At 44.2% G+C, this 24,553-nt stretch overlaps 1 protein-coding gene across 1 annotated transcript in view; it reads left to right on the top strand.

Annotated features, from left to right (window-relative positions):
* Cacna2d3 (calcium voltage-gated channel auxiliary subunit alpha2delta 3) overlaps positions 1-24,553 on the top strand; it is a 650,190-nt gene that overhangs the window by 494,231 nt on the left and 131,406 nt on the right. Inside the window, exons 25-26 of the mRNA XM_010643030.2 lie at positions 4,363-4,484; positions 7,506-7,586. Of these exons, the coding sequence (XP_010641332.1) occupies positions 4,363-4,484; positions 7,506-7,586 (203 nt within the window). The remainder of the gene's footprint in view (positions 1-4,362; positions 4,485-7,505; positions 7,587-24,553) is intronic.

The following is a 24,553-nucleotide window of genomic DNA, read 5'->3' as shown; positions in this document are numbered from 1 at the left end:
TTTGGAAGGATAACAGGGTCACACTTGGGGTGATAGGATGTGTGCCTAGCTCGTGCACTCTCTTTCTGTTCATCCCAAAAGTGAGGGTTATGATCTCCTTTGGTAATTGTGAAGATCCAAAGACCTATAGTTGGAAAACTGACTTGGGAACTGAACAGTATCTACAGGCTGTCACCCCTGAGGCGCTGCTGCCACCCAGCATGGGTACCACTGAGTGTGCAGATGAATAACATTTCTGTCTTTGAGAGACTCGTGTCACTGATTCATATGGAGGCACCTTGAGATCTGTTGTTTTCGGGTCTCTCACCTGCCTGTCCCTTCCCTTCAAATAGACCGTCGTTTAGATTCATCTATGTAGATACAACTCTCTTAGCAAGGGATAGAAATGTTTTAGGATTTGTAATTTTTGTTTTTGGCCAGGGAGCATGAAAGAAAGGGCTCCAAGTATTGGGAAGAGAAATAGATCATATCAAATCCAGACCCTGCCATTAGCTTATGCCATTATTCGTCTCCTACGTGGAGGTTCCATCCCTTATTTTCATCACTTGCACTTGGAAGTAGGTTAATTATGTGCATGGCCTCTAACTGGGCCATTGTCCCCAATATGGCCAGTATCATATTTTGTGCCTTCAGTTGATGTCTCCATACCTACAGCATCTTACACACCTACAACATCTAATGAAGTTAGCATTCCTTCATGGCGTATTTACTAGTCTCCACAGCTCTGAGTTCAAAAGATGGCCATTTCATCTTCCACCTGAACCACAGAAAGAAAAGCAGCTCTTGGGATTTAAGAATCCCATGTATTGATTTGAGTTCATTTCTAGCTTACAAGGCCTTTTCACATTTGATGTTATGTCACACCGATGGTAGCCAGTTTCATTATTATTATTCCCATTTTGTGTATGAGAAAATGAGGGTTAAGAGACTCAGTTACTCACCCAGGGTCACTCAGCTTTGTGTATCACCTAGACTGCCTTGTGCAATGCAGTAGTCCCTTGGGTCCAGAAGTAAGCTGGATCTGTCATTTTGAAGAATGTTGGTGGTCTGCTATCGAGTCAGATGTCTCCTCCTGTCTTCCTTCTGGATTACTGCTTACTAGGTACAGACACATTCAAATTTCCAAGCCGCCTGGCCCTTGGATTCATGCCAGAGCTGGCAGAGATCGAGTGCTCTGGCTTCCCTGCTGCCCTGGATGCAGCATTCCAGACATCGCCTACCTTCCCTGAAGTCTGCATGTTGCCACCAGGCCAAGTGAGGACCCCCTCAGACCTTCTAGTCAAGCCCTCAGCCCGTCTGCCGTGGCTCTGAATAAAGGCCCCAGGAGCACCATGGCTGCTGCACGGTCCCTTACCTGTGGTTACAGCCGTCTCACCAGTGCACGGGTCTGACGTGAGACCGCACAGCCTTCGGCTCAGCCGTGGCCGTGTCCCTGGCACAGTGTGGATGCCAGCCCTTCAAGGGTTGGGCAGCAGAGCCCCCTCCCCCCGCTGTCCAATTCAGGATCTCAGGTCTAAAAAGCAAGAAAATCAAAATGCCAGTGTCTGTGAGATCTGACGATTATGGGACCAGGAAACGTCTGACTGACTGCTGCAGTGGCAGGAAGCGTTGCCTGTATCACTGAGCCCGGAAGGCCTATGTTTGACATTCTGAGGAGCACTGGGACACGCTGTGAGCCCTGGGTCAGCTTTGTAGATTAGGAGAAGGAGCTTTGACCGGAATTTTTGTAATTTTTGGAGAGGATTCTTGGTGACGGTCGGTAAACAAATGTCAGGAGCCGTGATGCGCCACCCCATTTTTGGTCTGCTCTGAGGAGCGCCATAAAGTCTTAACACAGTGGGGCAGTTGCAGAGGTAAAGTAGCCGTACTGCTGACAGCCTTTCAGGGAACTGGAAGATATTATTTCAAAGTACAGAAAGTCGTTTTTAATACTTCAGGAGCTCTTGTCTGGATGTAAGGTATGATTTAGTCTGTGATCACTAAGCATACGTTGAGTGCCTGCTGAGTGCCTAGCCCTGGGGATATCGGAAAGCATAACACCTCTACCATTAGAGAAGAATTAGGCACGTAGGGAGGCAGATGCCAGAGCTGTCTGAGAACGTTGAGCACGGCCTCTCATAAAGTTGGTTTCCTGTCAGAGAAGTGGGCTCACCTGGATTCCACTAGCGGTCAAGAGTGCACTGGTTGGCCATACCCTGAAACTAGAGAAGCTTTTTGAAATTGAGTGCAAAGTTCATGAAACCAACTAGTTATAACTTAGTATACAAATGTATCTCGTAGTCCATCGGCTCAGACGCCATGCTGCAAGCGGCTGTTTTGAAAGGAATGCCATTTCCGGTCCAGCTGATGACCCTTTCCCTAATGTATACCTTGTCTCCTGATTGGTAGCCCCTTGAGCGTGAACTAGCCGGGCAGCCATTTCATCTAAGTTGTGCCATAATGGCCAGACGAAAGTGCTCAGGTACCAGAGAGTAAAGATGGCTTTCGGGAGCTAAGTGCAGTCAGTTATCATTGGTTGGGATCTTAGTGTAGCAGCCCCCTCTCTTATCCTGAGGGGTTGTGTCCTAAGACCTTTGGTGGGTGTTTGGATAGTACAGGCCCCTTACAATACTCTTTCCTCTGCATACATACCTGCGATTCAGCTTAATTTATGAACTAAGCAGAGTAGGCAACGAATAACAATCGGTAATAATGGGTAGAACAATTACGATGTTACAGTAAAAGCTATCTGAATGTGCTGTGTTTTTCTCTCAAAATATCTTATTGTCCATCTTTCTTGTGATGATGGGAGTTGCTGTGAGACCTTCATAGTGAGAGGAAGTGAGGTCCGTGCTGTAGGCACTGTGTCATAGCTACTGTGTGTAGGTTACTTGAACACAGACTCTGTAATGCTACCACCATCTGTCTGATCACCGACGGACTAAGTTCTTAATGGGCAGGTAGTGTACATAGCGTGGATACACTGCATCGAGGGATGATTCATTTCCAGAATTGCATTCGTTTCCAGGACCAAGGGATGTATGCCGCAGCCAGCGAGGTCGTGGCACTACTCAGAATGGCACATGATTTAAAACTTACCGGAATGTCTTTTTCTGCAGTTTTCCATTTGAGATTTTTAGAATGTGGCCGACCATCACTACTTCCTCATTTTTGTCAATAAAAAGTGCCAGCGAAAACTTTTCTATCAACAAAAACTTTTCAGAAAGCAAAACTACTGATAAGGAAAGACTACTGTACTTTTAATGTTCTGTGGAGAGGTGAATGAATGTTAGCAAAGGTGCTGTTATGCTTTTTTTTTTTTTTTTTTTTTTTTTTTTTTTTTTTTTTTTTTTTTTTTTTTTTTTTTTTTTTTTTTTTTTTTTTTTTTTTTTTTTTTTTTTTTTTTTTTTTTTTTTTTTTTTTTTTTTTTTTTTTTTTTTTTTTTTTTTTTTTTTTTTTTTTTTTTTTTTTTTTTTTTTTTTTTTTTTTTTTTTTTGAGTCAGAGTCTCACGATGTAGCTCAGGCTGGTCTCGAGCTCAGAGCGATCCTCCTGCCTCAGCCTCCTGAGTGCTTGGATTACAGGTGTGCGCCACCACCCCCAGCAAAGCTGCTGTCATTCTCAGAGATCTTGGCAGGTGTGGGGAAGGCATGTGGTAACTGTGCAGATTAGGACCAGGCTGGGGACCCAGGAGGGGCCAAGAATTTGTACTCTGTAGTTTTATGAGCACATGGTATTTGAGGTGCACCTTGTAATTTATATTTCAAAATTGTCAAGAAATAGATTTTAATGTCCTTTCCAAGAATTTGTGACACGATCTATTTAAGTAGCTGCACTGACTCTCTATGCAATGTCTACACAGACTGAAACATCACATTTACCCCACAATAGTTGTCCATTCAGTCTAAGTTAATAATAATTTAAAAAGAAGATGAGCATGACTTTGAGAATGTTTGTGGCCTTCTGGCTAAAGGGTTGGTTTGTAAGGAGCAGCCTGTGAGAGCAGAAGAGGAGTAGTCTACAGAGGGAAGTAAGCAGTCCTCTTTGCCCTTGCCGGGAGAACAGGGAGGTGAGGCTAAGGAAGGTACAGAGGTCCTGATGCCGCCCACTCTTATATCTTGCATGCTTTTCCTAAGACAAGTGGTTTACCACTAGATACACTAGGAAAGGCTACTTTGCTCCCCTGGACTCTGACCACCAGAGCTTTACAAAGATGTTTTTGAGTGATGTTGGTACATAATGTTAACTCAGATCCCTTCTGTGCTGAAAAAGGCAGGTGGGACTTCCAAAAGCCAACCCTGGTTTTCCCTGGCAGAGGCTTTCTGATACACTGTGCCTGCCCGGACCCAGCTGAGTGGTGCAGTGCTTTTCTTATTCACTTGCAGGGACTTCCTGAAGGCTGGAGACAAAGAGAACATTTTTAATGCAGACCATTTCCCTCTCTGGTACCGAAGAGCTGCTGAGCAGATTCCGGGGAGCTTCGTCTACTCGATCCCTTTCAGCACAGGTGGGCATCCCTGGTGGGAAGCGAGGCTGTGTTTGTCCGGCAGGACATGGTGCCCAGGGTGGGGGAGTCGCCTGAATGCTTGGGGGAGCTGAGCTCTGAATGCTGCATATTGGGCCCGTCCTGTTGACAGGCATTTCAGGAAGCAGAGCTGCTGTTGCTCGCTTGTGGAGTCTGAGTACTTGATCTCACTTGATTTGTTGTGTTATTGAGGCTCCACTTTGGAGAAAGGTCAGGCTTTCTTACCAGATTCTTCAGTGAGTCTTAACCATTCCAAGGTCCATGTTCCCTATGTGAACACAGCTGATCTCTGCTGCTCCGCGGGAGCGAGGACCAGGGCTTTGTATATCCTTTCTGGTCAACAGGAGCGAGGATCAGGGCTTTGTATATCCTCTCTGGTCCACGGGAGTGAGGACCAGGGCTTTGTATATCCTTTCTGGTCCACGGGAGCTAGGATCAGGGCTTTGTATATTCTCTCTGGTCCACGGGAGTGAGGACCAGGGCTTTGTATATCCTCTCTGGTCCACGGGAGCGAGGACCAGGGCTTTGTATATCCTCTCTGGTCCACGGGAGCGAGGACCAGGGCTTTGTATATCCTCTCTGGTCCACGGGAGTGAGGACCAGGGCCTTGCATATCCTCTCTGCTCTCCCTGTAGAGGGCTGCAGCAGCCAGTGAGAGGCACATGGTCTGTGATTTTTCTGGTCCTAAGACGCTGTGATGTTAAGAAAAGATTAAAGTCATTTCCCTCCAAAGAGAACAGAGTGCTGTCTTATTTCACCACATTTTGTTTTTAAGGCTTTTTATTAGAACATGTTTACAGTACATAATGCATTCCTTGTGTGGAGTTGGTACACGCACATAACACATCTCAGCTCCTCTGTTCTCCCACTTTCCCGCCCACCTCCTCTCCATCTCTTGATCCCTTCCCATGTGGAGAAGATCTGTCGCCCCTCTTCCACTCGTGCCTTTCAGTTGTCCTCCGCTTTTCCTTGTCTCCTGCTGCTTCTCTCCTGTCTCCGGTGTATGTGGTGCTTATTCCACATAAGGCTTCGCTGTATCCTGGGCGTTCCACAAGCTTCGGAGATGAATGAGACCCACTTCTGTTATTTCCGATTGCTCTGGAGAATTCAGTCTGTCTTTATATCTTACATTAGGGCCCTTTATGCTACATCTTACAGACATTACTAGCTCCACCCTCAGGGAAGCTTATTAAGACTTAGTGTCAAATTTCCCTCTCTGTTCTTTCTTACTTCCATGAATAAAAATGTTTTCAGAAAGATCGCTTTCGAAACTTGTAGAAGAAGTGTTAACAAGAGTGGTTCAGTAATTAGTGGAATGGACCCATGAGGAAGATAGTCCCTAACAGATGAAGATACTCAAGAAAAGTGTGGCCGGGCGTGGTGTCGCCTGCCTGTAATCCCAGCACTCGGGAGTCTGAGGCAGGAGGATCGCTGTGAGTTTGAGCTACATAGTGAGTTCCAGGTCAGTCTCTACGGAGTGAGATCCTGCCTCAAAAAAAAAAAAAAAATGTGACTGTTGTTGAGATTCTCTCTTTGGATGGGATTTCAGACTAGATCATCTGTCAGGTTCCTTCCTGGTCTAAGATTCTTTGAGAATGGTCCTTTGCTGATAGGCTTTTGTGAATGGTCATGTGTGTGTGGGTGTGTGCGTGAGTGTGTGTCCTCAAATATTCATTTTAAGTGTCTGAAGCTCTTTCGGTGTCTTATCTCCATTACCTTTGTCACTGGACACATAAGGCAAGTGAACTTTTTCATTCTACCTCACACCTATGAATGGTCACATCATTCTGTATGTCATGACTTATTTCTTCACACAGTTCTATAAAGAAAAACGTGGACCTTAGCTTGCTGTTCTTCTGATTCCAATCTGGGATCATTTAGTTCTTTCTGTGACAAGAGAGGGTTTTGCCCGGTGCTGCGCAGGGAGGATGATGGGGACAAGAGCGCCCCCCTCTGCTATGTGCTCTCGCCCTTGGAGGCGACAGCCCCTGGCACCAGTTCGCTTTGATATTTACTCTTTATCCTAAAATAATCACGTGTGGTAAAACCAAATTCTTATTAAGTAAAAATTGTTGTTACACTGCTTTTTGGAAATAGCTTTTTCACTAAACTTTTAGTGTACAGTGAAAGCAAGTTTGTCATGTTCATGGAAATGTTACAAATGATATAACAGCAGATTTCATGGCCCCTTTAAATTCAAGGAAAATCTTTAAAATCACCAAGTACACTGTGGGAAGCACTTGCTCTCTCCTTTTCTCTACTGCGTGTCAGATAGCTTGGAACAGAAGTGGTTTAGACGTGGTCAAGGAGAAAATGACTTGGGTCATAAGTATCTTCAAATGCAAGTTTGCCTCCTCTTCTTCTTAATTCAGTTGGATTCCATTCAGATCACATCCACCGTGCACCTCTTCTGAGGCAGGCACTGGACTCACAATTATTAACTGGGTGCTCAGAGTTTTTGCCCGTCACGTTTAATTCATGGGCATTGAAGCTGTTGTTAGGAATAAAAAAAAAATCTCTTAATCCTAATGCCATGTAGTTATCACATTAATAAAAGTTTAGAGTGGAGATTTCATTCTAATTCTTTCCCTCTTTAGAAAGGTTTTGCTCAAAAAATCTGGACTCGAAATTAAGATTTTTATAGATCAGTTGAGATTTACCCAACAGATCAGAGCTACAGTTGCCACCTTACTGTAAACTAATTTCAAAATTCCAGTTCCTGCAGCTCCTCCTGGCTGTATTTATAGAGATGCTATAGATGTGACCACTGACATAGTAAACACGGTTGTTAGTAACCACAGATTAGCAAAACACGTGGTGGTCAGTGATTCTGAGGTAGAGAGCTGGACGTTGCCCAGTGCAGGTGGTCGTAACTCAGTGCATCAATTCCAGCCCAAATGGCTTAATAGAGCAGCCCAGAAACCTGAGTTCCAGGAAGGAACTGGTGGCTGCCGGCCAGTGTGATGATCTCTGTTTTTGTCATGGTGGTTTTTCTTTTTACAGGAACAGTCAACAAAAGCAATGTGGTGACAGCAAGTACCTCGATCCAGCTCCTGGATGAGCGGAAGTCTCCTGTGGTAGCAGGTGAGCAGTGGATTTCATTACTGAGTACGACATGAGCCAGGCATCCCCTTGGCCGGCCAGTCATCTACTTTTGTGCAGTGTGTTTGTTCTCCAGAGTGCTGGTTTCAAAAGGATAAAGAAGGCAAAAGTAACTTTTCCTTCAAGTTGATGTTACCTCCTCCAACCTGAGGCTATACTGACTGGTGGTAGTTGATCAAAAGCAGAAATCTTTCCTGGAGTTTCGATGAAACGCCGAGCCAGTGAGAGGTTGTTGTTATGAGCTGTGGAGAATTTCTTGACAATATGTGGTCTGCTCCTTTAAAGGAAACGTCACATCTCTAACTTCTATGTTGTTAAGATAACAGCGGGCTTACAAGGAAATTGTAGGTTTGTTTAAGGCAAACGCGAACTGAAATGCGTCCTCCGGAGAGATGGAGATTTTCATCGTGGTAATCCTCCTGAGGAATTTGTTAGATGTATCTGCAGGTGCTGGGTTTGGGACCGGGGGATGAGCCAAAGCGTTTCATAATTGAGAGACCTGAATTGTCAAAGAAGTCCTACTCTGGCCTTTCGTGTTTCTCTTGGTTGTCAGGAGTGTCAGTGGATATGTGTGCCCACCTGGGGGCTTTTATTAGTGGCATCTGGCTTAGAAACTACCACAGGCCCTCCTTGGAGGAGAGCTGCTGACACAGACAAGACTCGGAGTGTGTCTGGCACACGGGCCTCTCCAACATGGCACTGTTGGGCCCATGGGTTGATGGGTGGGTGATACAGTCCAGGCACTACCCCTCATACTGGCTGGGCTTGCCGAAGGGAGTCGTTTGTTTTCCAGCAGCCTCCCTCATTAAGTTGTATTTTAGGGAGACTTTGGCCATCAACATCTCTGCCTCGGCACGCTGACAGTTTGTGGAGAGGAATGCAAGGGGAGCAGATGCTGCAGACCTGTTTGAAGTGGTTGCTGCTTGGCTGGGAAATACTACTTTTTCCTCCGCTGAATTTCTGACCTAGCAGAGACTGAAAGATCTGGGGATAGTCACCTGGTTATTCTTAGTTATTGGCTGTGACAAGGAAGACAGCCTTATGTATCTGACCTGTAGCTTATCTTGAGCCAGGCAAATCTATAATTAATTAATCAGGCAGGCGATATGGGCCCTGAGGATGCACAGCTGCTGTCTTCAAATTTTGCCACTTAATGCCTTGTATTCCTTAAGGAAAGCGAGAGACAGGATCATTTAACTCAGCAAGATTTATTTTTGCTTGAAGGGGGGTCAGACTTGCTTACCTCCAGGCTGTCCCAGGAAGCTAATTCTGGAGGCATGTTATTTCCCAGGAGCTGGGGCCACAAGCAACAGCTGTCAAAGACATGGTCCAGCCAGAGCTGTCTGTCTGGTCCAAAACTTCTTTTAAAACCCTCTCTACAGAATTCTCATTCAGTCCTCTGAAAGGATACCCCAGGTGAGCCCAAAGTCACTGTATCCACCCTGTCTACCTCTGTCCCAGTTTAAAAATTAAGTTTGAATCTTGCCAAATGCCTTACATTTCATAAATGTCTGCTGCTTGGCTGAGTATGAGCGAAACGTGGACTCAGCTAGAGGACTGTGTATCCAGCCTAGAGCAGAACTTGCATTTTCCAAATGGCTCGCTGGTCTATTATTAAATTGCACAGCTGGCGGGAGACCACAGGAGGTCACGAGACACGGTCTGGCTCACCTTGACTGAGTAGGAGGGCCAGCCTCCTGTTTGCTGCTCCTATGTATGTGTCTGGCGGGTCCCTACATCCAGAAGGCAGTTACAGAGACACCAAGAGGCCAGGTCATCTGAGGAACTGTGTTTAACTCAAACCTTTTAAAGCTGGCGACTGTTAACTTTCTTTCTCCAACTGTGTTTGGGAGGCATGAAATAAAACAGAACTGCCTGGTTTTGATCTTGAGGGTTGCTGTGGCTAGAGTCCCGTGGAGACAGCGACCTCCGGGGGACCCTTCTGTCTCTCAGAGCAGAGCAGCCTCGTGAGCACAGCACCCAGGTGTCACAGACCCCGACTCAAGTGTCGTGTCACCCTGTGCCCACCCTTGTTTCATTTAGCTCGGCGGAGCGGACGGCGTTGACGGCTGTACCACGTAGTAGATCATTTTAATCGGGGAAGAGCCTTACTTGGGCTGATGCAGATGAGCATGAGAGCCGTTTGTTCTTTTTCGTCCAGCTGCAGATGCCACGTAGCCAGCTGTCAGGAACGCGAGATCACCCCGAAATCCTCGTGTTCAGTTGACACTTACCTGAAAGAAAAGGCGGTCGATGCTGCAAATAATTCTTAAGGGCCTTTGAAAGGTCTGATCCGCTCACAGGCCCGATCTGGAATTCTTGTGTTCAATGAATACAGGCATCCTTTTGGGGTAGAGTTTTTGCTTTATTTTGTTTTCTTTTGGAGGCAAGACATTTAGGTACTCGTCTGTCACTGACACCTTTGAAGCCATGCTGGTCAGACGTGGCAGCCTCGGTGTGTAAAGCAGCCCCATCATCTCCTGGGCGTGTGGCACGGCTCGGGGTTCTTCTCATAAGGCCCTGCCAGACCTCCAGGGGCCACCGGTGTGCTGTGTTTTCTTAATTGCTTTCCCCCTGCGCAGGAAGAAGTGGCAGGACTCTCCCTTCAGCCAGCCCCGTTTCTCCCAAGCCTTGGAACTTTCTGCCTGTCAGACCTCCAGCCCCTTCTGTTCGTATTAGAAATTCAAATCCTGGGCTGTGAAATCATTAAATATTCAAATTTTGGAGTGAAACCATCTAAATTTCACTCACTCTGTCACTTGCTGAATGTGAGATCGTGAGTCTCTATGGATCATCGAAAACAGGGTTGAGAATGTTACCTCCCTCTCTTCACCTATGTCAAACAAACACATGGATACAACGGAATATACAGATACTAGCACAGAGAGGTTCCCAATTATTTGTGTAAGCCACATTTATTCCTTTGCTCATTCATGTGGAAAATACTCATGAGGCCCTGCTTTTGCCAGGCGCTCTAGTTATCAATGTAATGGACACCCCCCCTCTCCTCTCACAGATAATGTAAAACAGATATTTTAAAGACATGTCTATGGAGATGTAGTAAACAGAAAGCTGAATAATTATCTGGAAGGTCCAAAAGGTCAAGGATTTTCTTCTTTCTTTCCTGTGCCCCTCACAGTGTGGCCCAGTGAAGTATCTGGACCCTACTTCAATGATAGTTTTATACATCGAGTGAACACCTAGAAACCGGCTTTGCGCTGGCTTAGTTATTGTATTAGTCAGCCTGGCCACTGCCAGGGCACAACACCCAACTCCCGTCATTTAAAGAAGAGGCTGGATTTGACTCATGGTTTCAGGGGAGTCAGTCCATGGTCGGCAGGCTCCCAGGCAGGAACAGCACGGTGGAAGGGTCTAGAGGAGCAAAGCTGCTTAGGTTCACGGCAGCCAGGAAGCACAGTAAGGAGACAGTGCCAGAGAGAATGGGGCTGGGGACCATATACAGTACCTGAGATCGCGCCTCTGTGACCTACCTGGGAATGCCCAGCTGTGTGCTTTACTAACCCACCGGGTGGCTTCCAAGTCAGTCAAGTTGACGGTTAAGCTCAACTGTCCCAGTTATTTGCTGCTCAAGTGTCACAGTAACATAAATCCTGGTGGTGATTCTCCAGTCTGCTCTCAGTGGGGAGAACCAGCCCAGTAGAACAGCAGTGGGGGGCACCGCTTCTGCCAGTCAGTATGGAAATGAGCTAGAAAGGAGGGTAAGAACGTGCAAAGAAGAACGGAGCCAGGCAAAAGGTGTGGCTCCTGTCCTCCAATTGCTTTCTTACCTCCTTACTGCTCCCTCTGACAAATACAAAATACCTCATCTCCACTTTTGTGAAAAAGTCCAGACTTCTTAATTTATAAAACAATGCACAATGCATCCTGAACTGTTTGAGTTCTTGTCTTTATTAGAAGGTCTACAGTACACAAGGATTACATTCCACATGGGGAGTTGATATGGGTACATGACCGATTTTAGTTTCTTTTCTCATCCCATTCCACCCCCTACTTCCCACTTCCCTCCATCTCTGTCCACTTCCCTTTTGCAAAATGCTTACTTCTCCATTCCCTATTATCTTTCTTTTATTTTGTTCTTTATTTATATTTTGGGGTTTCTTATATAAGAGAGACCATGTTTGCATTAACTTTAATATGCATTTTAACATTTCACAATCTAAAATTATTCCTTATAACGTTCTATTTTAATTTCTTGAATAATTGTGATCCTCTAGGAGCAAGGACTCTCCCAACTTTTTTTTTTATCACCACAGTCAAGAACAAAGGTGAATACATTGTAGATATGAGAGAAATAGTGTCTGAATAAATTATTCAAGGAAGGTGGATTTCATGCCACCTGTTAGGTGGGAACATAAGCATATATAGGGACATAAACTTACAAAATTTACAGACTAGACATTAGAAACACTGTACTTGACTAAAACTCTAAGAGGAATACTCAGCCTCAGAACTCCTGTCTACACCATAATAATAGGATACAGACTACCATGGATATCTCAAGGAACACAGAAACCATTTGGAGTATGATCTTAGTGTCAGTTGTGTCAGAGCCAGTTGCCATCTGTCCTGCAGAAAAAGTTGTTTCTGAGGTCTGAGTGTCTCATGTGATGCTTAGAATAGATAGCCTAATAATCAACAGAAAAATAACACTACAGTATCGGTTTCCTATAGAAACAGCTTTTTCAAACTACAGCAATTTACATACCAAAAATTTACTGACGTTAATTGTAAAATTTAGTGATTTTCACTAAGGCCCTCATCCGCTGGCTTGTTTCTTGTAAGAAACACAGAGCCCATTAGATCCGTTGGTGGGGAAACTTTGAAAATGAATTATGTGGGATTATTTTACTGTAATGAGCTAGTTAGGGTAGTAATGGTTAACTTCAGTAAATCATTAGCTATTGTCAGATATGTGTATTTAAACTAAGGATGGTGTTTTCTGTTTTCTGTGGGCCCTTCATTGTAGTTGAATGGATAATGTTGGCAGGTTTCGTAGGCACACATTCATCTTGACTACATTACTTTGGCGGGATCTCACACACTTTATGTGTACGCATAAACTAGCATGGCAGGAATCATGTGCTAAGTCTGCATAGATAAACTTCTCATTTGTTCAATCTGAGCAAAGAAAATGTTCTGCCTTCACAAAAATTAATACTTAGTAATTAAGCCGGTAGTTGCAAGCCAGGGATGGTGTCACCCCTTAGAGACAATGGGCAGCATTATAGAAAGTGATCCAGAGGAACGCTGTGTTTCTGGGGAGTGGAGGTCAGGGCTAGTGCCAGAGGTCCTACCAAGTACAGGACAGCCCCACGACGAAGAATTATCAGGATCAGAATGTCTGTCATGGTGCGGTTGAGAAGTGCTGGGTTAAACTTACTGGCAAACTATAATTCTTGCTATTTGTCAACTCATTTTTCCCTGTATAGGATAATTTTACAAACAACCGTGGGTCATAATGAAACCAGTCAATAAATATGTATTTCATACCTACCGTGTACCTGGTACCAAGGCCGCAGCTGCGAGCCATGAGACGGGGTAGGTTGTGGTTGATGGAGTGACAAGGACACGGTTGGCACCCATGCCCGGAGCGGGATGGGAAAGAGTGTCTGCCACTGGTGGGAGAATCTCTCTACCCCGTGCTGCTGCGCTGCTGGTGACACAAAGCAAAGCCCGGCTGCCACTCCAGGAAGGCTTCCCGGTGAGCGGGAGATGCAGGGCTGTAAGTGTGGCAGGAATGGGAGGGCGGAAGGAATTTCAGTAGTGGTGAATGGATCTCTAGGAAACAGGTAAAGAGGAAGTGTGGTTGGCAGTAGCAAGGGAAGGAGAGGCACACTTGGTGTTCACATGTGTGTGTTTGGATATTTGGGCGAGGCGGTGCCTCCGTAAGTTGGGTGGCAGTTGGGGAGGCCTCCCCAGTGAGTGACGCTCCTGAAACCCTGAGCGCAGAGATGCAGCTGTCCTGCCAGGGTCTGTGGGGAGAAGAGTGTTTCGGGCGGAGGGAGTTAACGCCTCTGTGAATTTTGGATGAATCTGGGCTGTGATTCCTCCTCATACATGTGTCCATGTTCCAGGTGTGTACTCCGAGACCTGACTGAGTCTCTCTCTTCTGGGGCTTTACCAGAATCTGAAAAACAAAGTGGATGGTGACCCACCCACTTGGTGGTGCAGAATCCAAGTCAAGCCTTTGCTCAGAGCTCTGAGCTGGGAGGTAGAATTTTGGTGTTGGGAATTAGTTGTTTTTTGGTTTGGTTTGGTTTGGTTTTGTAGGAATAATGCAGGGACAAAAGGAGGTTTCAAACAGTAAAACTGTTTTATGGAAGTAGGTTGGTTGAAAGTTAGAACTGGACATGGGAGCAGCTGCTCTGGACCGCAGTGGCCAGGGACAAGGGCATGCTGACAGCTGATTGGTCCCAGAATAAAAATAGCAGTCTTGAGAAACTGGATCCTCTATGCTGACTCTCTAAGGCACTCTCTCCCAAGAGCCTTGGGTTCCTTTAGAAATCACATCAAAAGCCTCCACATGCCCTCCACCCAAGTCAGCAGCAGAATTTCAGTGTACCCAGTTCTCCTACCTCATGACTTGCATCTTCTGAAATGGAGCATTAAGCCGCATCTTTCTGTGGTGATGGTGGGATTTGTATGTTAAGGTCAATCAATGTAAACTGTTTAGATGTGAGCACAGAGCTGTTCCCTCTCCCATTCCCACAGGGCTTTAGTTGCACCTTCATAAACTGAGGTTATTGCATACTTAGTTTAGATTTCTAACAGTTGCGTTTTTTAAAAGATGGAAATTTATTTCACCAGCATAGAAAAAGTCTGGTATTTGCCACCAATATTGAAATAATTTGCACACCCAGATTCAGTCTATTTTGTCGGTCATCTCTCCTTCCTGTGGAGAAAATAAATGAATATATATTCCAGTTTAGCACATTACATGTGTATATAGTGCATGGTAAGTGCGTATGATTGAAGACTCAGTAATCTTTAGTGGAACAGTGATACAATTGCAGTTGTTGTCATGAAGAATTACTGTGTGTGATACTCAGCACCACTCACTACCCAGTGCTTTTCCCTGTGCATTCTCTCTATAAAACTGCATGTGGAACTATCATCAGAGTATCTTGACAGGTTTCGTAGTAGAATTTTGAAACTCATTTGCATGCACCAATATAGTACCATAGTGGAGTTTGGCAAACTGTAGCCCAAAGGGCCAAATCTAGGCTACCATCTGTTTTGTTTTCTACAGTTTTACTGAAAAATATCTCTTGTACAAGAATATTCACTCATTGAAAGTGTGCAGTTTGTTGGCTTTCAGTATACCAACAGATTTGTACAGCCGTCACCACAATCTAGTTTTAGAACTAGTTCAGCATCCCCAGAAGGACCCAGACCCAGGACCATTCTGTCGGTTTCCTCAGTAGTTTCCCCATTTTAGGATATTTCAGATTGATTGAATCATATAACACGTGGCCTTTGTAACCAGCTTCTTTTACTTAACATGTTTTCACAGACCATCCATACATAGAATGTATCAGTGATTCATTTTTTCTATTGCCAAATAATATTCCATTGTGTGTGTGTGTGTGTGTGTGTGTATATATATTGTTTCTCCATTGATAAGTGTGTGTATCTATCTATCTATCTATCTATCTATCTATATAGTTTCTCCATTGATAAGTTGATAGATATTTGGGTTGTATCAAGTTTTTAACTATTACTAATAATGTTGACAGGAAGACTCACATGCAAGTTATTGTGTGACATATGTCTTCATTTCTCTTGGGTGGTTACCTACGCATGGGATTGTTGCATCACATGGTAATTCTGTATTTGAAGAATTGCAAAATTGTTTCCCATTGTGGTTGCACTATTTTCATAAGCCTACCAGCAGTGTTTGAGGGTTCTGATTTTTGTGCATCCTTGGCAACACTTATTGTTATCTGTCTTTTTAGTTTTAACTATCTTGGTGGGTGTTAAGTCATTTGCATTTTCCTAATGACTAACTATACTGAGCATCTTTCTGTGTGCTCACTTGCTATTTGTGTGTCATGTCTGGAGAAAGGTCTATGATGTCCTTTGTCCATATTTAAATTAGGTTATTTTGGGCCGGGGATTTAGCTCAGTGGTTCCGTGCCTGCCTCACAAGCAAAAGGGCCTGAGTTTGATCCCTGGTACTCAAATAAATAAATAAATAAATAAATAAATAAGGTTGTTTGTCTTAATGTTGAGCTGTAGGAGCTCTTTACATATTCTGGAAGTAAGTGCCTTAAGAGCTTTCTGCTGCCTGTTTTATAAATAAGGTTGCAGTGTAGTACAGCTATGCCCACATTGCCTATGGCCACTTTCCTGCAAAAATGGCAGAGCCGAGAACCGCATGGACTATAGCGTAAAAATATTTACTGCCTGGCCTTTTATAAGAAAAACAAGCTTAGTAAATCCTGCTTTAGATTAAAATACATTACATGGTCTATTTAAAACAGAAACAAAAAGATTTTTTAACTCACCTATTTCATCGTGTTCTTGTAAAAACGAAGTGGACACTGAGATCCGAGGTTATCTACATGGGTGCTGAAGACAGAGCCTCGTTATCGGAGATTGTCCATCAGTTGTACCTAATGTTTTTGTGTATCTGGTTACACACAGAAATCCCAATCAAAGATCCTAAGCTTTCTAAAAATACATGTTTTCATTATCAGCCAAGATAGTGATTTACTTAATCTTTGCTCTAGTTTATAAACCTCTGAATAATGTAATCAGCATAATGCTTGGTACAGCATTTGAAATGCCCTCACATGCTTTGGTGGGATACAGTTTAAGCTACTTTTTCTCCCCCCTCCCAACTTGGCTAATGAGAGATTTGGGGATGTATGTAACTGCCTTTATCCAGGCAAATCTCCTCATGACCTTGTTGGGATTTGGATCTCAGTCAGGATGAGGATATGTGACTCATGCTAAGTAGAAGGCCTGCAGATGATGAAGGAGCAGACACGAATTTCCTCTCCCTGGGAGGGGAGGGGTGCATGTGAGTGGAATCTGTGGCAGGTGCACAATTCTTTGACATTCCTTCCGTGGACTTTGCTGCTGGTGGAATGTGCTTTGAGTAGCCTTTAGTGGGGAAGGGACAGTACTGATCAAAGGCTTTTTATTCCCACTACCTCCAGAAGTTTGCACTGATCCGGAGCTTCTGAGATCTATTCTGGGTGGACAGATCTGAATGACATCAGTTTCTACGTTTAAATGCCATTCCCACTCCAAGGCCAAATTATACAATTATACACTGCGTCAGCTCAGGAAGAGTTGAGTAAACATTCATCTTTAAAAATAAAAAACTTCAGAATGAAAGCGTAGTATGTGCTCATTTTATATTCTTTTCCTCCACGAGCTTTCCACCAAATTCCAGATTTTAACCAGTCTAGTCAGACTGGAGTCATTTAAGCTGGAGCCATTCTGTGATCACATTTTTTATTTGCGTTGTGTATTACTTCTTTATGCTGTATGCTCCTCTGCCACCCTTCCTCCTACTCTCCCAGACAACCATTCCACTCAGGTTTCATACTCAGGCTGCCAATAATTTCCACATTACGGAAGACAGAATTGAACTTCAAATGGTCACTTTTCTTGCTCTGGCAGCAGCATTTGATTGTCCTCTTGGTTCTTCCGCTTCCTGGATGCTCGCCCCTCCTGAGTCTCCTGTCCCGGTTCCCCTGTCTCCCTGGCGCATGCGTGTGGGAGAACCCTGAATCCCTGCGCTGTCTTCCCCAGTCTCACAGCTTGAACCCTCACGCCTAAGCTGGCTTCTCTGAGCCACACCTGTCTCTCTTGGCTCTCCCGTCACCGTTCGGCATCTCCACTCTTTCTCAAATAGACCTCTCGTGTTCCCTTGGTTTCTGGCTGAAGTCCTGACACTATTCAAACGCGAGGCCCCCTCCACCTCTTCGTCTTTCTTCTGTAGTTTTGTTGTCGATCTAGGTCCATGCAACTCAGTTACCCTTTGCCCTTTTCCAGTTATTGAGGCTGAAACCTTTGGCGTCCCTAATTGTCTCTTTACCATTTTATTGTGGGTGAAATGGAATGTACTAAAAAGGGGTATAAAGATAGAATAAAACTCCATATATCCTTCACTCAGTGCCAGCAACCATCAACCCATGGCCATAGGGACCTTCAGCCCCATATTCCACTACCACCCCTGCGATGCGATGTTATTTTAAATCAAACCTTGGTCATTGCGTCATCTTGTTGATAAGTATTGCAGTGTGCCTCTTTGAAGGAGATGAACTTCTTTGTGTTCCGGGAGAGCATTGCTGCTACTGCACCAAAAATAATTCCCAGTTACCCATCAGTATTTAGACTCTTACGTGTGTCAAATGTGTCACTTTAATTTTTTTACAGTTGGAGTTAGGTTCTTGAAGACATTAACTTCCTTTTTGCTCCTACCCACAACCAGTCTATCCTTTTGTTGGATCTTTCTGTGAGTTATGCAGAGAGTCAATTTTTCGGTATTTTCATTGGCCTCTAGGCCAGAACACACTCATCTGTGCCCTGGATTTTTTGTAATGGGCTTTTCATTGGTTCCCCTGCCTTCTTCCAAACCCTTGCCTCTTCGGTCTCTTCTTTGTAGGAGCCACAACAATCGTGTTAAGAGTTGAGTAATATCATGACATTACTCCATTCAGACTTCCTGTTGATTTCCCTGTTTACTCAGAATTCAAAGCCAAAATTGTCACTGTCATCCATGTACCAGTAATTTCTTTCAGCAGAAGGAATTATGCCAATACTTAGTGCCTTAAAACTGTTACCAGTTACTATCCAACAGCTTTGTGAGCCAGGGATCTGGATACTGTGTAGCCAGGTACCTATTCAGGCTGTCTCACACATGATGCAGGCAAGATATGAGCCGGGGATGCACTGGGCCTGCCGTGAAAGCATAGCTGAGGGCTTTAGACGCTGCTGCAGGCTGCAGAGACAGGGAAATGCCTCCACATCTGCTCTGAGATCATCAGCTGGGTCCACATCCTTTGCTTTCTGCACTAAGGGTCTCAGTTTCTCACTGGCTGCTGGTCAGAAACCCCTCTTGGGATCTTACAGCATACGTTTCTATGGAGGGAAGCTCACTGTGTGCTAGTTGATTTCTCTCAGAATGAGCAAGAGAGAGTGAGCAAGATCAAAACCTCGGCCTTATGGGAGGTCAGTATGGCAGCTGCCCCTGTTGCAGTCAGCAGGATTTGGCAAGGGAATACATTAAGTACAAGACACATAATTTCTAAGATTATTTTATAATAATTACCCAAAAAGTCCAATGCAAAGGAGTATAGGAGATTAACCACACATTAGAAGCCGAAAGGATTCAGCTGAGGGCCTGGATCTCAGCAGTTTCCCATACAAGTCTAGCTAAAGGCTTAGAGTCCAAGGCAGTGTCCTCCTCGAGTCCAACCAGTGGCCTAGAGTCCACGGCAATGTCTCGCGCTTGTCCCTATTGAGGATCTGCACCGGGAAGGCCCAAAGGCCAGTGGTGGAAGCCAGGAAATCTATGCTGGTGAGATGAAGGATCTGTGCCACCAGGCTGAGGGATCCACAGTGGAGCCAGGAAATGATGCTCATGGTAGATCAGAGCTTAGCCAGGAAATCTATGCTGGTGAGATGAAGGATCTGTGCCACCAGGCTGAGGGATCCACAGTGGAGCCAGGAAATGATGCTCATGGTAAAGATCAGAGTTCCCCTGATGAAAGCAGCAGCCATTCCCAGGAACAGCAAGGTCCTGGGCTCTTCCTCCAATGAGAACACGCTACTGCGCATCAGGAAAACCAAAACCATCCGCAGCAAGCTTCTCCTAGAAGGCCAATATTTTCCCCTCCAGTTCTCTTTTTATGGATATTGGTGGTAGTCCTTAGGTGGATTCTCCACACCCAGACCACACGGATTCAGTTCAGCTGGGTGTTACAAGATGACCACTAGTCAGTCCACTACAGAAGGGATCGAAGTATTTTTCCTGGGACTTCAGGTTTCGCAAAGAGCATTGACATCAAAGCCTAATCCTCTAAAACCTTGAGTTAAATCAGGCTATTTTTTTTATAAGTCACCTGCCTCCATCATTTCAGTATAGTGAAACAAAATGGACCAAAACAGTTGGCAAAGGCTATTGTACTTAGATAATATTTATTGTACTGTCCTTCATTCCTTTATTTTTCCCATTAGATGCTACATTCATCTCTAGGTAATGAAGCCAGAAAGGTCTTAATGAGAGGTGTGGTTGAAGATAAATGTCCTCCTATGTCCCGAGTAAAGGAGGGGATGGTTTCCCTGATTTTTCAAAGCCCGTATCTCAGAGGAAAGAAAAAGAGAAAAAGGAATGGTAGTGTAATCTTCTCCTCTTTTCTTTTACACCCTATTCATTTGTCTCAAGGTCACACTTCTGCTGTGATGGTAGAGGTTCTTCAAGAGCTGGATATCATTGAGTAGTCTTCCTCATTTCTAGGGCTCTCATAATTTTTTCCTTCTTTGTTTTAATGGGCATTTTACTGAGAAATCCCACTATATGAGCTAGAATTTTAATAGGGAATCTAATTGTATCTTTTTATTCAAGTAATGCAAGATTTCTGGGCTGAGTTTCTTCCCCTCTCATTCCAAGAATGTCTTTCTAGCCCAGCAGAGTCATGAGTGATAAAAGGACCCCCACTTTCCTATTTTGCCTTGGTCCCTTCAGCTGCCTTGTTTCTGATGGGGCAAGAGTGCTGGCAGTGACATACTAGTTGGCAGTTGGATTCCTTTTCTCTGCCATGTTTTAAAATAAGTGTTGGGCAGTGCCAGCAAAAGGCTCTGACTTCTTCAAATCTGTCACATCTTCAAAAGTGCCCAGGGTTTGGCCTTGGGGAGACCTGCATCAAAAATCCTCTTCCACCATTTCCTAGAGGCTTGACCTTGGGCAAATGACAAACCTTGGGGTCAGGTCCTTTCATCTGTAACACGGCAGTAAAATGCCTACATGCTTTGGTCAATATAAGGTTTAGAGAAAAGAATTAGCATGCTTAGAAAATTCCTGGCACAGAGTTGGATGTTCAACAAATGTTAATGGTGGTTCTATAATTGTCCTAATCCTAATAATTAGTGTAACTATGTCATAGTCTAGATATTTTAGTTTACCACAGAATGAACAAAGGATGCTGGGGTAAAACTGTATTATTCTTGCTTACTTCGTGGATCTGCAACTGCATTTATCAAGCACGCAATTAATTATGTGTGTGACTTTTGGAAAATCCCTTTCCTTTTTTTATGTTTCCATTTCCTATCTATAAAATAAGGGCACTGAACTCTATCAGGGAAGCAAATAGGTTTAATCTCTTGTGTCAACTCGATTTGGTCAGCTGTGGGTACCTGGAAAACAGATTTAAGAGGATTCTGAGGCTGTGTTCCTGTTCAGCAGATAAGTTTGCTGTGATGTGTTAGCAATGTGTGCAGTGGATAGGAAGGTTTGTGGCAGCTATTCTGAAATTTTCCAGGCCTAGAATAAATTCTCTTCAAGGTTTTTCCTGGCTTCCGAATTCTTTGATTCTTTCTCTGGGTGTTTTTGATGGGCCTTCACAGCTGGACGATGTACCACCCAATCAAAAGAATATTTAGCATCTTTGGAGTGAAAGTTGGTATGTAGAGTCCAGTCAAGAACTTAAAATAAGGTGGTAGCTTATGAAGTTGCTTCTCTGAATGGGATGAGGGTTTCCTTGAGATTTCATTGCAATTTGAGCCTTAAAAAATAAAGCATTTTCATCAAAAGGAAAAACAAGATGGTTCTCTGAATCTGTGCACATAAACCACAGCTCAGAAATGCCAGGTAGGTTTGGAATACCATTTTCGGGAAAGTTTCTGTCAGTAGCATTAAGCAATGGATACACTAATGGGTTTTACCAAACTGCAAAGAGTAATTTCCTGACCTGAAATAGAAATGTATAGGTTTCTAACAGCCATTATTATAATTATATGAATGTTTGCTGCAGAGAGATTATGTTGAAAATTGATTTAGCCACTTCTTTTAATATTTGAAATGGTGTCTTTTTTTTTTTCCAGCATTACCCGGTTAACTTGAGTAATAAGATTTGATTTTCGTGCACTTTTAAGAAGAAACCTACCTGTGAATAACTTTTAACTCTTCCATTTTTATAAGACAAAAATAAGACAATTATTGCACTAACATTTTATAATCCTGAGCCTGAGAATCTTCCTGCACGGACAGGGATATCTCCCTTAATGGTAAATGTTTGTCAGACATAGATTTGATGCTAGATCTTTTTACTCCAAAATCCTTATAGCAGTGCGCGTTCCTCCTGGCCTTTCCTCACATAGTGCACGGCAGACAACTGTGGCATCTGTTTATGAATTTGTGATCTCCGGCGAAGCAAAAATCAACTGTCTGTCACCATTCACTTCTACCAAATATGATGTAAAATGATACTTCAGAGGATTTCGTCAGGAGTAATAAACAGTAACCGTGATTTTTGTCCTTAGTGTGCCCTCAGCATGGCTCTACGATGCAAGGACATTTTCATAGGGGAATCTATGAATATGACAGCAGCAATAAACAGCTGAAAATAATCTATGAGGCGTTTTCAAATTACCCCTCATGAGCTGTCGTGGTTGTGAAAGATAATTTGTGGTTCTTGCAGAATACACTCCAAATTGGGTCTTTCATCTGCAGGGTTTTTCTACAGTTAAAACATTTCATTTCTCATATTAGCAAATGATAACTCTACATTTGTTAATCTAAACAATTTGATTTATATTTTTCTGTGCTGAGAAGCTGTTGACATTTTAGAGTACGTAATTATTTTCGTTGCCAGCTGCTGTTGGTGGTGACTGTAGGCACCTGATAGAAAGCTGATGTACATAAGCATCATTGTAACCGCTGTCCTTGATGACTGTCCCTTCGCTGGAAGTCTGCTGCCTGGGTTATCATCTTCCCTGAGGAATCTAATGGGATGTGGGTGTTGACAAGTGAGGGTTCTAGCCCTGTTCAGGGGTTTCTGCGGGATACTGGGAATTTTTTCATGTAATCTTTGTGGGCAGGGGACAGGGTTGACCTGCCGTGTCACCGCTCTTTGGCAGAGTACAGTGTGCTCACAGCATGGAGTCGCTGCCGTTGGAGGAAGCCTGCCCTCTTTGCTTCAGCAGCTCCCAGCTATGCGATGTCTGTTGAAGTAGCTCGCAGAGTGGGTGTGAGGGTCACACACTCGCTTATGGGAGTGCCTCCCACTAGGCCTGCTGGGCAGCGCAAGCACTGAGAACACTCAGTGAAATCAACATGAAGAATACAAAGGTATTCTAACGTTCCTTTCTCACACCGAGGTTTTGTCCAAGGATCCCTCGTCCAGGACAATGGAAAGAAAGGGTTTATCTGTGTCCTTAGGACAGGATTCTAAGCCTTGCGCGTTGAAGTGGCCCCACGTGGCAGAATGGAGTGGAGGTGCCTGTGCAGCAGCAGGCCTTCCCTGAGGTCTTTAAAAAATCTGTTCCTTAATGTATTCAGGTTTCTTTTCATATTCAGAAAAAACTTGCCCTATAAGTTTACGCTTTTCCCCCAAGAAAAATCATTCAGCAAAATTGCTACTCCCAGAAGATAGCCCATTTCCAGAGCTCTCTATGGGCAGGTTCGGACTGCCTCTGTGATAGTTAGAGATGCATTGGTGTGAGTCCTGCACAGTGGGGTGTGGTAGTTCATCCATTTTCCTGTGGCTTCATTACACTATTGGCCAAGGCTCGGGCTACATCTGTCTATCCCATACACACGCAAACCTCCCATTCACATTCCAGCTAGGGTAGGGAATGCACTACTGATTTAGGATCCAAAGCAATTTTTACATGGCCTCAAGGAGTGAATGTAGAGCCAGTGTCCTGAATGGCAAATGTGCTTTATCCTTTGAACCAATTCCAATTGATTGGTTCTGGTTGCTTACAGTGCTGTCTTAAGAAACCATCTGTGGTGCATTGGGGCTCAGCTGGGAGGAGAGCTGGGATTGATTAGCGATGTCTGTCATGGCTCCAGAGGAGTCTCCCTATACTTGCCATTTTCTACTTTTAACATGTCCTTAACGCCTCTGTCCTCTCTTCCTGTGTAAAATAATTTGAATCCTAAGAAGTGACTGTAAATATGAGCTGAGGGAGAACAGGTAGATTCCACTTTAAGAAAACCTAGCATGAGAAAATGCAAATTTATAAAACGCGTAGATCTGGAGCCAATTATTTCCATTACAGAAAGATTCCATGAAAGGTTCCTTTAAATAGCGAGCTCCCCTACTGCATTAAAATGATGATTCAATTTACAAAAATTCACTTTGCATGCAACTCTTCAGGACCACATTTGTGGACTGAGCAACCCACACCTGATGTTTTAAAGCCATGGCCTAAATAACGTTCAGGAAGCCTGCCACCGCATATCTCAAGTCTCTTGGTAATTCTCACTCTCCTCAGACTTCCTTCTCACTTCCTATCCCAGGGTGTTGAGTAGACAGTCTGGGTGGTGATCAGCAGTTGCTGGCTCCCACCCTCACACGGCTGCATTTCATTAGCGGGCAAACTGATTGCTCCAAGCTTGTTTATGTGTGGGTGTGGTTGGACAGGCTGTGCTCTCTGGGCACTGTGTATGTAGATACAGATAAACAAAAGCCATTACCTCGCTTGCAGCCTAACCTAAATGCATTCCTGCTGTGCGTGTTACGAATGGAAGGTTCCATTTGGTGGATACGGCTTTTGGTAATATCTGCCTCGAATTCTGGCTCCCCATCCTCTTTGTGTTTGCTTAAAAACTCTTTACCTTTCCATCAGACTCCGGGCCTGACTTGCATTATCCAGACATGGGACCCTCCTCTTCCTCTGTGGCCTAGAAGGCCCCAAATGGTTTTCTGATTTAGAAAATTAAATATAATCTGACTCTTGTGGCAAGC

Source organism: Fukomys damarensis, unplaced genomic scaffold (assembly GCF_012274545.1).
Source record: "Fukomys damarensis isolate Sample0158 unplaced genomic scaffold, DMR_v1.0_HiC HiC_scaffold_28, whole genome shotgun sequence".
Lineage (NCBI taxonomy): Eukaryota > Metazoa > Chordata > Mammalia > Rodentia > Bathyergidae > Fukomys > Fukomys damarensis.
Note: the sequence above shows the minus strand (reverse complement) of the source record. Positions and strands in the feature narration are given on the sequence as shown.